The sequence below is a fragment of the Pristis pectinata genome, chromosome 4 (assembly GCF_009764475.1).
Source record: "Pristis pectinata isolate sPriPec2 chromosome 4, sPriPec2.1.pri, whole genome shotgun sequence".
Taxonomy (NCBI): domain Eukaryota; kingdom Metazoa; phylum Chordata; class Chondrichthyes; order Rhinopristiformes; family Pristidae; genus Pristis; species Pristis pectinata.
The window spans coordinates 20,264,999-20,280,217 of record NC_067408.1 but is presented as its reverse complement, the minus strand read 5'-3'; the positions used below and the strand labels follow the sequence as shown (position 1 = coordinate 20,280,217).

The 15,219-nt window shown below is 37.6% G+C and overlaps 2 protein-coding genes across 5 annotated transcripts in view; one reads left to right on the top strand and one right to left on the bottom strand.

Annotated features, from left to right (window-relative positions):
* Positions 1-784: 784 nt before the first annotated feature.
* Positions 785-3,495, top strand: LOC127569174 (liver-expressed antimicrobial peptide 2-like). Its single transcript, XM_052013564.1, has 3 exons — positions 785-835; positions 1,797-1,936; positions 3,459-3,495. Exons 1-3 carry the CDS (start codon positions 785-787, stop codon positions 3,493-3,495), a joined length of 228 nt encoding a protein of 75 aa, XP_051869524.1.
* Positions 3,496-6,679: 3,184 nt separating this feature from the next.
* Positions 6,680-15,219, bottom strand: part of aff4 (AF4/FMR2 family, member 4) — a 73,308-nt gene continuing 64,768 nt past the window's right edge. For all 4 annotated transcript variants that reach the window (XM_052013362.1, XM_052013363.1, XM_052013361.1 and 1 more), the window contains 2 exons: positions 13,014-13,237; positions 6,680-10,872 (listed from right to left, as the gene is read on the bottom strand). In XM_052013362.1, the coding sequence (XP_051869322.1) occupies positions 10,745-10,872; positions 13,014-13,237 (352 nt within the window). In that variant the 3' untranslated portion in view covers positions 6,680-10,744. The remainder of the gene's footprint in view (positions 10,873-13,013; positions 13,238-15,219) is intronic.

Genomic DNA, 15,219 nt, shown 5'->3' with positions numbered 1-15,219 from the left:
TTGTTGATATCTCATCATCCATCCATGTGTAATAGTCTGATCTTTGCACTTTGTTCTGCTGTCTCCGACTACACCTTTTGTTACATTACCTAATTAGTAAGAACACATTTATGGTAACATTTGCGTATGGTTCAAGATAAGATACATTCCCATGATCTTAACTAAATTACCAAACTAAAGGACTTGTGTTGCACCAGTGCCCTTCCCCCAGGCAAATAAATTTTAACCAATTTTTGATTGATAGCCTGATGTTGCTCAACACCAAAGAATACAAAGTCAATTTTATTGTCATGTGCACAAATACATGTGTGCACAGGTGCAATAAAAAAACTTGCTTGCAGCAGCATCACAGGCATATAGCATTAGAGACAACATTCACAAGGGAATCATAAATTAAACATGAATTATACAAAATTATACAAGAAAGGACACAATTAGAACAAAAAGAAGTCCGTTGTTGTACAATGTGGTCAAAGAGGTCATAGTGTATCAGGCAGAGTTGCCACGGTATTCTTTGAAAAGATATGGAATCACAAGGAAACTGGGTGAAATTTCTTTCCTTCCCTATCTTCCCATTTGGATTGCACCTGCAAGATTATGAATTTCTGAGTTGACCTTTGCTTTCTGCTTCAGCATCGTCACCAGTTCCACGTGAAATGTCTGTGCTCATGCCTTGTGGCTGCCTATAAAACAAGGTGCAAAGGACTGCATGATACATTCTCTGCTTTCTACCTCTATGTGTGCAACTATTACAGAGGCCTTTCCTACAATGGATGCTCAGCTTATGAAAATCTTCGCAATTATTTGCATAGCTTCTACTATTTTGAGCAACCAGGTATGTTCATGTAGCTTGAGACCATACAAAAATAATTATTTTTCCTTTACAGAATAAATAGAGTTCATGTAACAGTGGCAGGACATGGGATCATGCTTCAGATTTTACATGACAACTTCCTGATCATCACTGTTGATCAGCCTTATGAAGCAAAAAGATCAGTTCTGTTGCATACTCATGCAACTCATAGTAGCTCCTCAAAGAATACAGTGGGAGTCTAGGTGTGAGTTGCCTTACTGTGTTTCGGCTGAACAATATTGCGTCATGTATTTCTGCAATGCATGCATTTCAGTGTTATCACAAAAAGGTTTAATTTTAAAATTAAAGTGGATGTGTTTCAATTGTGTCATTAATATGACAAATTAATATCCTATGGCAATTTAAATTTTATGGTAAACCTAGTTGATCTGTACCATATGCATGAGATTGTGTAACTTAATGTGTGAATAAGTAATTAACATTAACATTTTAATTATGGGATTTGGTATTTCAATGCTGGTTTTTTGGAGATGAAATATATAATTATTGTTGACTTTTAATTCATGGGGTGATTTAATAGCCTATAATAATTGTGCCTGTGGCAAATATTTGTTACAGCAATCCAAATCTACTCTTGATATTGTACCCTCCAGTCAGAATGCTGCTCTGAATTACATTTTCACAGGGGTTTCAGATTTCAGCATTGCACAGATTTTCAAATCATCTTCCTCATTTCTCAACCCTTTTCAGCAGAGACTTCAGGGGTAGATTTGGTGCACTTGCATTTGGAAAAGAGTGTGATAAGGAGAGACATAAATGAGAAACAAGGAACACAGAAGAAAGAGTTTAATTTTAAATCTCTCTCAGCATTAATTAATTATGGCTTTCTGAGACGTATGTTGGGAAGTGGTATTTTAGTAAACTGCTGGATGATTTCTTTCAGTATCATTTGTAATATTGCCATTCTTTGCTCTTTTCATAGGCTGACTGTGCTGCTATAGGACAGTTGGAGACTGCGCTCCACAGGATCCGAAGAATGACTCCACTCTGGAGATGGATCACCTATAAACGAATTGGATCCTCATGTAGAAATGATGATGATTGCAACTCAAAATACTGCAGGTATGCAAGGAAAATCTTGAGAAAGTAATACAAAGAGAGGAATCAAACTTAATGGGTTGAAGATTATCATGACCTGTATTTCACTACGTGGTCTAAGTCAAGAAGGTAGATAAGAATTAATGCTGATTTTTGAATTATGATCGGAGGTATTCCAATGCCAGTTAGTGGAGATTACAATAAATAAATATATATTTCATCTATTAAGTCACTTAAGTTTACAGTTCCAGGAGAGACAATTCTCCGCTTGGTCCTAACCAGAAATAAATAATGCCTGATCAACATCCATTGTATTATCTTTCCCAATATAAATAACTTTTAATATGTTTAATGCAAAAAAAAACCCATCTCCAGTGTCTGCAAATTACAAACTATCAGGTCACTTAAAAAGAACTAATAATAAAAAATAAAGTCTCCCCCCAAAGTCACTAATGTACTTTTTTTTGATATCAAATTCAGAATGCAACATGTTAATGTTTGGCAGCAGTTTGGAGAAGGTTTACAAGAATAATACCTGGAATGAGTGGGTTGGTTTATGCAGAAGGGTTGGACAGGTTATGCTTGTATCTGCTGGAGTTTAGAAGAGTGAGGGAGTATTTGATCATACCATTTCAGGTCATGAGGGATCATGAGTATTTCAATATTTTTATGGATATGATAAGAAAGTGGGAGGAAAGTTACTTGAGGTAGGCAGGACTGCTTAGTTGAGGTTACAATCATATCAGTCGTAACCCTATTAAATGACAGACTAGGTTTGAAGAGCCGAGTGGGCTATCCTGCTCCTAATTCATATATTTGTATGTTTGTTTTTGCAACAGATTCAAACTTCAGCTACATTGCTTTAATCATTTTATTTACAAAAGATAGGAATATCCAAATACTAGTGAGTTTACAGCCACGTTCCTATAACATTTTTAATGATACAAATAGCAAGCCACAGTGAATATTGTAAATCTTAAGTAAAAACCAAAAATGCTGGAAATAATCAGTGGATCAGGTATTATCTATGGAGAGGAAGTTAACATTTCACATGGATAACATTTGAATGTCATTTTTAATCAGTGTGATTTTAAATTTCTGATTGAAAATATCTTTCCCCCCTTCCCATTCCAGACACCTCCTGCAAGTTAATCAGAACAGACCATAAGACCATAGTAGAAGCAGGAGTAGATCCTGCAGGCCCTTAAGCCACTCTGCCACTGAATGTGATCATGGCTGATCTGATATTCCTCAAGTCCTGTTTCCCCATAACACCCGATTCCTTTACTGTTTAGAAATCTATGCCAGCCTTAAACATCCCCAGAGACTCTGCTCCCACAGCTCTCCCTGGCCAGGAGTTCCAAAGCACTCGCAAAGCCTCTGAGAGAAGAGTAAAAGAGTAATGCTGATAGGATGAGCACTCATCTTCTTAAAGTATTTTAAATATTTCAAAGCTTCTGGATTGGGTTGTCATTCAAAAATGTTTTATTTTAGCTAAGATAGTGAGGCCTGTGCACTAATACAAGCAATGTCTTGTTTTTTGCAGGAACAACCGCTGTTCCATGATTGTTCACCAAGACTGACTTTCACTGAAAGATTTTGTAAAGGATCATTATCAAACGTAACCATGTAATAACCTGTGTATTTGTGTAAATAAATGCTGTTTAAAGTACTGTAAATAACTTGTTCAAAGCACTGTAAATAATTGCTTCAAACACACTCATAAATGAATTGCACAATGTTGATTGTAGATTTATATTATTTGTTTAATTATGCTTGAAAAATGCATGAAGAACTGTAGAATAATTTTTCATTTATATTAAAATTTCAGAATTTGTAACACAAAGATAGTTTTGTTCATTGCAATCAAGATTGTGTTTTTGCTTTCTCCAGAGGTGGAGTACAGCCTCTCAGTCTGTTACAATGGTTAAAGCCATATCACGTTCCTTAAAAAAAGCACAAGACCAGTTGCTCTCATTAGATATTTATTTATTAGTCACACGTACATTGAAACACACAGTGAAATGCGTCTTTTTGCATTACTGAGAAGGTGCTGGGGGGCAGCCCGCAAATGTCGCCACTCTTCCGGCACCAAAAAAGCCTGCCCACAGCTCTGAACCTGTATGTCTTTGTAATGTGAGAGGAAACCCATGCAGACACAGGGAGAGCGTACAAACTCCTTACAGACAGCTGCTGAACAGTTAGCCGGTGTTGCTCCTCTCTTGTGGAAAGTTCCCAGTTCAACACAAGAAACTCCTACCAGCATGCAAAACTGAAGGGAAACAGTTTGATGCAACTTTTAATAAACTTTATTTAAAACCAATGGAGTTTTGTATTATGAAAGCACAGTGTTTTTATTAAGATCCTTATTGATGTGTTATATCATTTGGTCATGGCTAGAGTTAACTCCTGCCTGAGCAAGGACCTGGACCCACTGCAATTTGCCTAGTGCCACAACAGGTCTACACTTGGCTTTGGAGCACCTCGACTGCTCTACTCTCTACACTCATGACTGTGACTAGGCACAACTCAAATGCCATCTATAAATTCACCAATGACACCAGTTTTTGGCAGAATCTCAGATGGCAGTGAGGAGGCATACATGAGTGAGATAGGCTGGCTGGTTGAGTGGTATCCCAACAACCACCTTGCATTTGTCAGCAAGACCAAGGAATTGATTGTGGACTCCAGGAAGGGAACGTTGGGAGAACACACACACCAGTCCTCATTGAGGGGTCAGTGGTGGAAAGTGTGAGCAGCTTCAAGTTCCTGGGCATCAATATCTCAAGAGGATCTATCTTGGGCCTAACGCATTGATGCAGTGGCTCAACTTCACTGGGAGTTTGGTATGTCACCAAAGACTCTTGCAAATTTCTACAAGTGTACAGTGGAGAGCATTCTGACCAGTTATATCACTGCCCGGTATGGAGGCTCCAATGCACAGGATCAAAAGAGGCTGCAGAGGGTTATAGACTCAGCCAGCTCCATCAGGGGCACAACCCCCTCCCCACCAGTGAGGACATCTTCAAGAGGCAGTGCCTCAAGGCAGCAGTATCCATCATTAAAGACCTCACCATCTGGGACATGCCCTCTTCATGTTACTACCATTGGGGAGGAGATACAGCTTGAACACCCACACTCAATGTTTTCAGAACAGCTTCTTCCCCTCTGCCATCAGATTTTGTTATTCCTTTATTGCACTACTTATTTTTGTGACTTATAGCAATTTTTTATGTCTTGCCCTATACTGCTGCTGCAAAACAACAATTTTCACGGCATATGTCAGCGATAATAAACCTGATTCTGAAGCTTTGCCAGGGTAGTAGATAAGATGAACTGAGAAAATAATACATGGATGTTCTCCAAGCCACAAGTGTAACATTCCACTGACTTGTGGGAATCCTTGGCCCTTGACCACTCAAATGAAGGAGCAGCATTGACGGCACAGGTTATTTCATTGGAAACACATAAGTCCTGGGTAAATGAACAAAGGCTCACGCCATCTCAGAGATCACCCACCCAAACACCCGGTCAAAGGATACAACAGAATACAGATCAGTTATAGATATGGGTGAAAAAATGGCAAATGGAGTTTAATCCAAGCAAGTGTGAGGTGTTGCACTTTGGGAGGCCTAATGTGAGGGGAAAGTATACAGTTAATGGCAGGACTCTTAACAGCATTGATGTACAGAGGGACCTTGGAGTCCAAGTCCAGCTCACTGAAAGTGGCCACACAAGTAGATAAGGCAGTAAATAAGGCTTGTCACATTGCAGCTATATTAAACTTTGTTTAGGCTGCACTTGGGAGTATTGTGTACAGTTCTGGTTGCCCTATTACAGGAAGGATGTGGAGGCTTTGGAAAGGGTGCAGAAGAGGCTTTCCAGGATTAGAGAATATGAGCTGTAAGGAGAGGTTGGACAAACTTGGGTGGTTTCTCTAGTGGAGCATTGGAGGCAGAGGAGAGACCTGATAGAAGTTTATATGATTATGGGAGGCATTGATAGGGTAGACAGTCAGAACTTCCACCCCAAGGTAGAAATGTGAAGTACTGGAGGACATGCATTTGAGGTGAGAGGGGGAAAGTTTAAAGGAGATGTGCAGGTCAAGTTTTTTTGTTTTGCACAGAGTGGTAGGTGCCTCGAACAGGCTGCCGGGGGGAGTGGTGGAAGCAGGTACAAAATGGCATTTTAAGAGGCTGTTAGACATATGAATAGGCAGGGAATCGAGGGATATGGATCATATGCAGGCAGGAGAGAATTAGTTCAATTTGGCATTGTGTTTGGTGCAAACAATGTGGGCTGAAAGGCCTGTTCCTGTGCTGTACTGTTCTATGTTCTAAGAATTTAAGCCAACTTAAAAAATTGATTATAACAAACTCTACAATTCTGGAGACACATTGAAGGAAGGATCTTGCATGGAATTTCATGATAAAATTGCAACCACAGAATATTTTTGATACACAAGATGACAGGAATAAAGGTTCTGGGGTGCCAGTGAGTACAGTTGGTGCCACAACAGTGATCTCATTTAAGGAATAGCCAGATGTTTTAATTCAAAAAAGATGGGAGTCTACAATCTGGAAACATGATCAAGATAGCAAAAGTTAGTCACTAGAGAGAGGTTGGAGTAAACACATTTATGATGATTAAAGCTGAGAACGGTGATAGTATTTAAATACCATTTCTAATCTTTCCATTTACTTTAATGGAAAATCCATTCGATGGAAACAGATTTAGTGCCTCTGGTATAATAAACACACAAACTGGTCAGCATTTGAAAAATTTATTAAAGAAAAATCTCACCGGAAATTCACTAAAGTTAACAATCTGCATTATACAAAGCAAATCTACTTTTCCTGACAGAATAATAAGAATCTGAGGTTTTCTTTACACTGTAAATATGTGAATCCCATTTTACTTAAAAATATGCAACTTGTGACTAAAGTTGAAAAATACAGAGCTGAGCTGCAACAATCTAGATTTACTAAAAACCCTTTTCCATTATGATGGAAAATATATAATCTTTACAGAAGCCAAAAGTTTAGGTTATACAATGCTTTACTTGCCATTAACAGATTATCTTACAAATACTTCCCAATGCAAATGCCTCACCATATCCGAGGCAATCTCTGCAGTACTTTCTAAAGGGCCAAGATACTGCATACTGCTAAAGATGGCACTATGTTAGAGAACAACCTCATCCACAGCTATAAAAGAGCTTTCACTTACTGATTTAACTATTCATCTCCAACATTTTCAAGTGTTATAAATCATAAGTAAACACGTTATTTTGAGCATATTTAAAAGAAAATTACAATGAAAAATAGACCATTTCCCATTAAATCAAAGGATGTTTTGCAAGTTATATATCCTAAATTATACTACCTTTATTTAATAATACATTTATTTGATAGGATTAACACTCCATGAATGTGTACAATTCACATAAAGCAGACATGCTGTGGGCCTCCAAAACAATTCAAAGTGTTAATAATTGTGTAACTACATTTTTTCTTCTACTATTGACATAAACAACCTGTTCATGACAGGTAGTTTTACTGGGAGGGGAAAACGTAGGGCAGTAACTAAGAAATCATTAAACAATCAACTTAACATTGTATGAAAATGCTCATTTTCAGTGACTCTCCAAATTAAAAGCAAAAAGACCACAGGCAAATTGAGAACAATGATTTAGTGAGGTACAAACACTGATCAGAACAGATTTCAATAACGTCTTTACAGGAAGATACAAAAGTCAGGTGCATACTCAAATGGTCATAGTTATCATTTCCCTTTTATTTACTGTAACTATTTTCTATCATACTTTATACCCAAATGCTCAACGTGTTTCCATAAATTCATTTGTAGCTCTAGTCTGAAATTAAACAAACTGTGCAGCTAATGAGCAATTGAATTTTGTTCATCTTTAGATCTGAAAATTAAAACAAATCATAAGGAAGCATTAAATGGGAACGATGTGCTAAAAAGGTCGAGATGACCTAGATATCTACAGTAATAAATACTATAAAATATTATAAGGTCAGTTATTTCTATCAAATAAACATTTATAATTAGAAATACACATTACATTTAAAAACTTGATATTTCATGGCAGACATCATAACAGACACAAACCTATCACACATCTTCAGTATTAACATCAAATACACAGCTCAAGAAGACAACGGTAAAGATTGAAACCATTTTGGAATTTGGCTGAGTGAACGTTTGAGGATCTCTCCATATACCACTGTACAGGAAGACTCTGCTAGTTAATAGTTTAAAGGGTATTTCGTACTGTGGGTCAATATATTAGCAGTTTCAACAGAATAGACACAGGAGAATACATTACAAAAACTGATTACTTTGTAAGTATTAGGCTATAACAAGTGGCACTCATTTTTTTTTAAATACACAAAATATTATTTGTTTGAATTCTCCAATGTGTGCCATAAACACAAAGGCATTTCGGCAGTAACAGATGCGAGGAAAAGCATGGTTGCTGAGCTGTTCCTTGCAGCCCCATTATGGAACCCCTAAGAATCTTAAAGTTGCCATTTCTTTTAAAAAATATACTTCTGACAAGCCCTATGTAAGAGGCATCCTATTAACTCAATAGTGTTGCAAAAGAGATACTGTTAAATCAGGCACAGCTTCTCACAATCAAGCCCATCTTTCCACACGGATGGAAATATTCCAGAATAATTTAAATCTTTCTGGGAAAAGGTAAAATAATAGCCCTTGTTCATGCTGTTCACTCACATTCTGTCACATCCATGCACTCTCAATACTGATGCCACTTCTCATTTCAAGCACATTAATGGATCTTCAGCAGGAAATCCATTACAGAGTATTTTAAAGCAGCAGACAGAACACATTTTCAGAATATGTCCTCAAAATAAAATAAATACATAAATAAAATGGCCTGATTTAGTAAAACAAACATACCCCTCCCCAAATAATATTTTTTGCCTTTTAAGTTAATATATTTATTGACTGCAACCTAGCCATCATAATGCTAGATTATGGCAAGTGTATGATTTTTTTTAATTGGCAGGATAAGAAATGTTTCAAAACAAAAACTTACAGGCTGACATTACATTTTAAATAATTACATTAAAATAGATTCTTCCAGGACACTTTATCTCACCTGGTTGCACATTATGTTTACTAAAAATGTTTGCACCTGTCCCCAAATGTTTTTGTTTACTCTCACAGAAATAGATCAAATCTCCGGTTCACAAACTAGTGTAATCATTTTAAAAGATCGGAGTGGCATGGATATCTGGCAGATGTGGTCACAAACTATATCAACATTCAACAATACAGCATGATCCAAGATGAAAAACAACAATTTCTCCAAAATTACATCATTTACACAGATTTAGTGTTTGATGTAGCACCTTGTAATCTACTGAAAATGTATAACAAAATGAGGGGGGAAATATAAGAGATCTATAAGGCACACCCAGTGTGTTTGACGTGGCAGATTCAAACTCCCAAACAGAATGTGACAAAAACATACAGAAAATATAAATTGCTATACTGTTTCAGTTTTAAAGAAATGCAGTTATGTTAATCAATGACATTTAAAGAAGCAGTGCAACTCTGAAGCATATTTGTTGGACTGGTAAGCTTGGAGTTTCCATTTCTTATACTTAATACATAGGAATTCAATTACATTTTTAAAAGTTGTTTTCTATACTGTGGCACATCCAACTTTTAAAAAAAACAAATCCAGTTAAATGAAAATCATTCCAGGCAAATATAGATCTCACTGTGAAAAGGTGTCAATTCATTTTTGGGACAATGCACTCTTGTCTATATACACCAGGTTGAATTAGTTATCTTCCCAGTGAAACTGATGAGTGGTTAACTGGAAGCAGAAGCTATGGTGTGATGCAAATTTGTCTAGCATCTCAGAATGGTTACTATAACCTTATGAATGTTGTACATCTTCTGTACAAGACTGCATGCCTTCTGTACAAATGTTACACTAGACCATTTTGGACAATTCCGTTAGCCAACACAACATTCAAAAATGAATGCAGTAAATAATCCACTTAATATCTTAATGTCCAACTGACAATAGATCCATTCATCATTATGCAATATTAACTGTGCTAAAAAGTCAATGCTGTTCACAGAACTGTGTACCATAGATACAGCAGCAGCACAATTTTCTACTTCAGTGGAAGTAGTAAATTTCCCAATAAGGTCATACCATTTGACCCAGAAACAAGATCTGGCTTTAAACATGCAACAGTCTCACAATTAATATTTTTTTTCTAAAACATACCCTGTGATAATTCCTGATTCAGCCAAGAAACTGAACAGTATTTAAAGGTTGGTGAAACTCTTAAGTTATCCTTAGAATAGCTATGAACTTATTTGGTAACATTAAACATAATAGAGAATCAATATAAAATATAATGCACCCATTGAAGATTCCATGCAAGTTAAGCTGTTTTTTGTTTCAAAGCTGTGATTGTTTGATTAGTGTAACGTAAAAGATGGGAGTCATGGTTTGCATGATTAGGAGACTGATGCAAACAAAATGAAATGATCCTGTGTAATAGGAAAAAATTCCCAAAGCTCCAAGGTATCTGTGCGGAAATGTAACAGAAATGTTAAAAATTGCTATATGTATTATCAGAAAGTTATGTTACTAGGTTCAAAAATAGTTTCATTGGTAATATATCATAATTTTTGTTCTGTAAAAGGTCAGGAGCCTATTTACAATTAGAAAAAGTGGAAAGAGTGACATGAAGTAATTCTGAGACAGTTAGAAAAAGGCAGATTTTTCAGGTCTTCCATCCAACTTTTCCAAGCTCATGGTAACAGGTTGGCATCCAGGCGAAGCCAATGTAAACCCTGCCGGGTGTAACGCACCAGATCAGTCATACTGCTGCTGCTGAATACCAATGGATGCATCACTTTGTCCAGTTCCACAAAAAAGTCTGTAAAAACAAACAAAATCCTTTTACTAACTTCATTAAAAAACATCACCAACACAACTATAGAAAGTAGTATTAATCTGAAACACTGACAATTTTAGTATATATATTCATGACTAGTAAAAATGGAGCAGTCGTGATCCGGTGGCAAGTTTGGGACCTAGAACGTCAGGCCTCTTGTGGACAATCCCAACAGCAACAGATTTGAACTCTGTTCTGCTAATAACAGCTTTGGAATTGATCTGCTTTGATGTTAGCATCACTGAACCATAAATCACGATGGGCAGGAGACGGCTGGTATTGAGCTCCTGGTTACAGTCAGCCAGCTACGTTGGGTAGTCCAATTCATTTGAATGCACAACACAAGACTCTGAAACAGACACACTGCTCTGAGTTCTGGATGAGAAGGGATCACTAGGTAGATGGAGGAAAACAAAATCAAATATGTGCTCAAAGGCTCCTTGAAGAAATGTAACATCCCAATGATTCCTGGGAATCTCTGGTCAATGGCTGCTGAAAGTAAAGGTGTGCTTTCTGGATGGCTTTAAGAATCTCAAGGCTATGAATTGGGATGACAAAAAGGCCGTGCATAAGCAGGGGAAGGAGCAGATTACCTCAAACTACCCACCTGCCTGCCCTGGTGGCTAATGATTCTTTCAGGGTGTCAGCAATCCTGACTTCCAATCTAATCCTGATATGTGCTTCTGACTACATAAGAAATCCATCAAAAGTTAACCCTCCATTCAAGTAACAGGACCTACTTCCAACTTGCTCAGCTCACCGATTGAAATTACTCATTCATGGCCTTAGAGGCTCTTCTGGATGGCATCTTATTCTCTACTCTTTTTAAGCTAGAACTTAGGCAAAACACTCCTGTTTTCTTCAGCAATCCCACCTACAATGACTCCTGGTTCAGCAACACTCCCCTGGTCAGACCCCACTTGGAGTACTGTGCTCAGTTCTGGTCGCCTCACTACAGGAAAGATGTGGAAGCCATAGAGAGGGTGCAGAGGAGATTTACATGGATGCTGCCTGGGATGCCGAGCATGCCTTATGAAAGCAGGTTGAGGGAACTCGGCCTTTTCTCCTTGGAGAGAAGGAGAATGAGGGGGGACCTGATAGAGGTGTATAAGATAATGAGAGGTATTGATCGGGTAGATAGTCAGAGGCTTTTCCCCAGGGCTGAATTGGTGGCCACAAGAGGACATAGGTTTAAGGTGCTGGGGAGTAGATATAGAGGAGATGTCAGGGGTAAGTTTTTTTTACTCAGAGTGGTGAGTGTGTGGAATGGGCTGCCGGAAGCTGATATGATAGGGTCTTTCAAGAGACTGTTAGATCGGTATATGGAGCTGAGTAAAATAGAGGGCTATGGGTAAGCCTAGGAATTTCTAGGGTAGGGACATGTTCGGCACAGCTTTGTGGGCCAAAGGGCCTGAATTGTGCTGTAATTGTTCTATGTTCTACCATGATCTTAAAATTCTAATCCCTGTTGACAAATACTTTACCAAAACACCTTGCTTCAGATTCCAGCACCTGCAGAATTTCTTGGTCTCCTTTTCACAAGCTCTAATCTTCATTAGCCCAACCCTTTGAGATGCTGCATTCTTCCAATTCTGTTTTCTTTTGCATTATTGCCAAGTTTAATCACACTATAAATTGGTACTCCTGCCTTCAACTAACATGTCCCTGGTCCTTGGAATTAACTCCCTAAACCTGTGTTTACTTATCTTAAAAGAGAATTTTACAACCTACTTCTGATCAATGCTTTGCTCTTTTATATTAATATATTAGTAGCTCATTGTCATATTTTCTGAGAGACAGTCCTGTGAAGTGCCTTGGGATGCTTTGCTACGTATGAGGCACCATAATGCAAATTGCTGTTGGATAGTACAGTTGTTACGTACTGGATTCGCTGATGCCACAAATTAATTGGACAATGAAGAATTTTATTAAAGATTAATTGCTACTGCTAATCATACATGTTTAATCCAGAAATAAAGAATCAATCCATTTCAATCTGCATAAATTTGACGTTAAAACAGGGTAATATTTCAGGATAGTTCATAAAAAGAACATTGGTAATATTGATCTAATGCATTGTTAACATGCTAGAAAATGAGCAGTTTTCTTTTTTTCTAATCTACCTTTGTTTTCTTTGCCCAGCTGGTCAGCTTGATCCCATACTTCAGTGGCATAGAGGAAATTGGATGTAACTTGAACGTAACTGGCTGCCATCTGGTGGATCCTCTGTGGAATTGTGACCGAGGCAGAAGAACTGCTGGAGGAAGTACTGGATCCCGAGGAATAGGTTGCTGTATTACCCGGAGAGAGCTTGGGAGACACTGGGGATGGTGTGCCTGCTGCTTTGCTGAGTAATGATGAGGAGAAAAAAAAGTCATATACCTTCTGAAATAGTAAAATACAACAATTTTATACTCAAATGCCTTAAGGAACGTTGTGTACACTGGTTTTGTCTCTACTTCATCTTTCCTTCCTGATCCTGTTGACCATGCATGTTTTATTTTGAATTAGTAGCTCTGGAAGTATTAGTTGCTCTCATGAGGGTTAGAAATTATCTGCAGCTCATTTGACAAGAAACAACTTCTCAACAGCTACACATGGAAGCACAACTCAGCAATGGTGCCTAGAAACACACAGGATTAGTTGATGTGGAATTCTGGCTTTTCTGTAAGAAAATCATTTAAGAATACACCTATACTGCTAGTTTAGGTATTCAGTTTTCACTGGACGGAACTGCTTAAGTGGTAGTAAGATTGCGATTTACTTTGTGTTCAGTCCTGAGAACATCCTTACCTTTTTTTTTATAGCAAGGCCAACTCAAAAATCACACCGAATAAGAGCATATCCTTAATATCACAATGAGTTTAAAAGGGTTAAGAGAATTTTACAAAGTTTACTAAAATTGTGACATTTAACATGCAACTCCAAGGAATGGATAACTAAAGCAATTTTGTGGTCCTTAATTATCAAATGAAAGATGCTTTCATTTTCAGACTCCAAGAAACATAATTTTCTTGAAACAATTTGATACATATGGTCAGAATAAAGGTGCTCCTGATAGGTGTTAAACTTAAGTTGGTTGTTAATATGATTTATACCTTACTGCACTTTTGCATACTAATCTTATCAATTTAAAACAGCTTGTAGTGGATGACAGAATAGCAAAGAGAAGTCTTTGGATTGGACCAAATTGGCCAATAATGCTGCAAGAATTAGAATTTCCATATTTTACAAGGTAATACAATAAATTGTTAATTTGTAGGGGTTCAATGAAAAATACAGCACAAGTAGGCCATTCAGAACAGTGCTGGTATTTGGCAAGATGAGTTACTTCCCATTCTGTTTGTCTCTCAGCCACTTGGGTGTGTTCCTATTCCTTTCTCTTAAGCACATGTCTATTTCCTTTTTGAAAGCGTACGTGCCATTTTCTTTGATCACTTCCAATGGGAGAGTGTCACATTCTGACCACTCCAAGTAGTAGTTTCTCTTTAATAAACTGAATAGGGAAGTATTGTGCATTTAAGGCCCCCTGATTTTGGACTTAATCAAATTGAAACATTCTCATCGTATCTCCTCTGCTCAATGTCACCTTCAGGACATTTTTGAGGATAGCAGTTCCAACTAATTTAATCTTTCCCAATACCTGTAATCCCTTAGTCATGGTGCTATTTTATAATTTTTTTTGGCTGTTCACTCTCCAGATCTCCTAAGCCCTTTCTACAGCGTGGAGAATAGGCTGTGTATTATGATCTTACCAGGATGCAATGCAAACATAACAGAACCTTGGTATTTGCTTTCTATGCCTAGAAATAAATCCCAGTTAGTATTTTTAAATGCTCTGCTTGGAATTCTTCTGGTAAAGCTCATTTGCCACTTAAACCACCCATGCTTTATCCCTTTATTCATACATGCAATTCAATTTTGTACTTTTCCTACCAAAGTGCACCCTGTTCAGTTCGCAAGTATGACCCTCAGCTTCCTGTACCTGTTGCTTGATTTTTTCTTCTCACCTTTACACAGACCACTCCATCCTCTGCTTCCGACACTGTTCTAATGAGGCTCAATACAACCTCATCTTCCAACTAGATACATTACAATCTTCTGGACTTAGTACTTGCAGCGATTCAGATTTCCAGGATTTCACTCCTCCCTCTTGCAGTTTTAGACAATTATTCTGCAAATGTACCTCCTCCTGAGTGATATTTTATTCCCTTATTTGTCCCATGACACTTGGCTCTATTATTTGTCACTTAATTCCTCCAGCCCTATCACAGACCATCTTTTGTTTTTGTCGTCCACCTCCACATCTTATCCAAAACTTTTCCCAGT

Excerpts from the sequence above, each read along its gene's own strand:
- LOC127569174 (XM_052013564.1), top strand. The coding sequence starts at position 785 with ATGAAAATCTTCGCAATTATTTGCATAGCTTCTACTATTTTGAGCAAC. Across the intron at positions 836-1,796 it reads CTACTATTTTGAGCAACCAG|GCTGACTGTGCTGCTATAGG; the intron begins GTATGTTCATGT and ends CTCTTTTCATAG. Across the intron at positions 1,937-3,458 it reads TGCAACTCAAAATACTGCAG|GAACAACCGCTGTTCCATGA; the intron begins GTATGCAAGGAA and ends TGTTTTTTGCAG.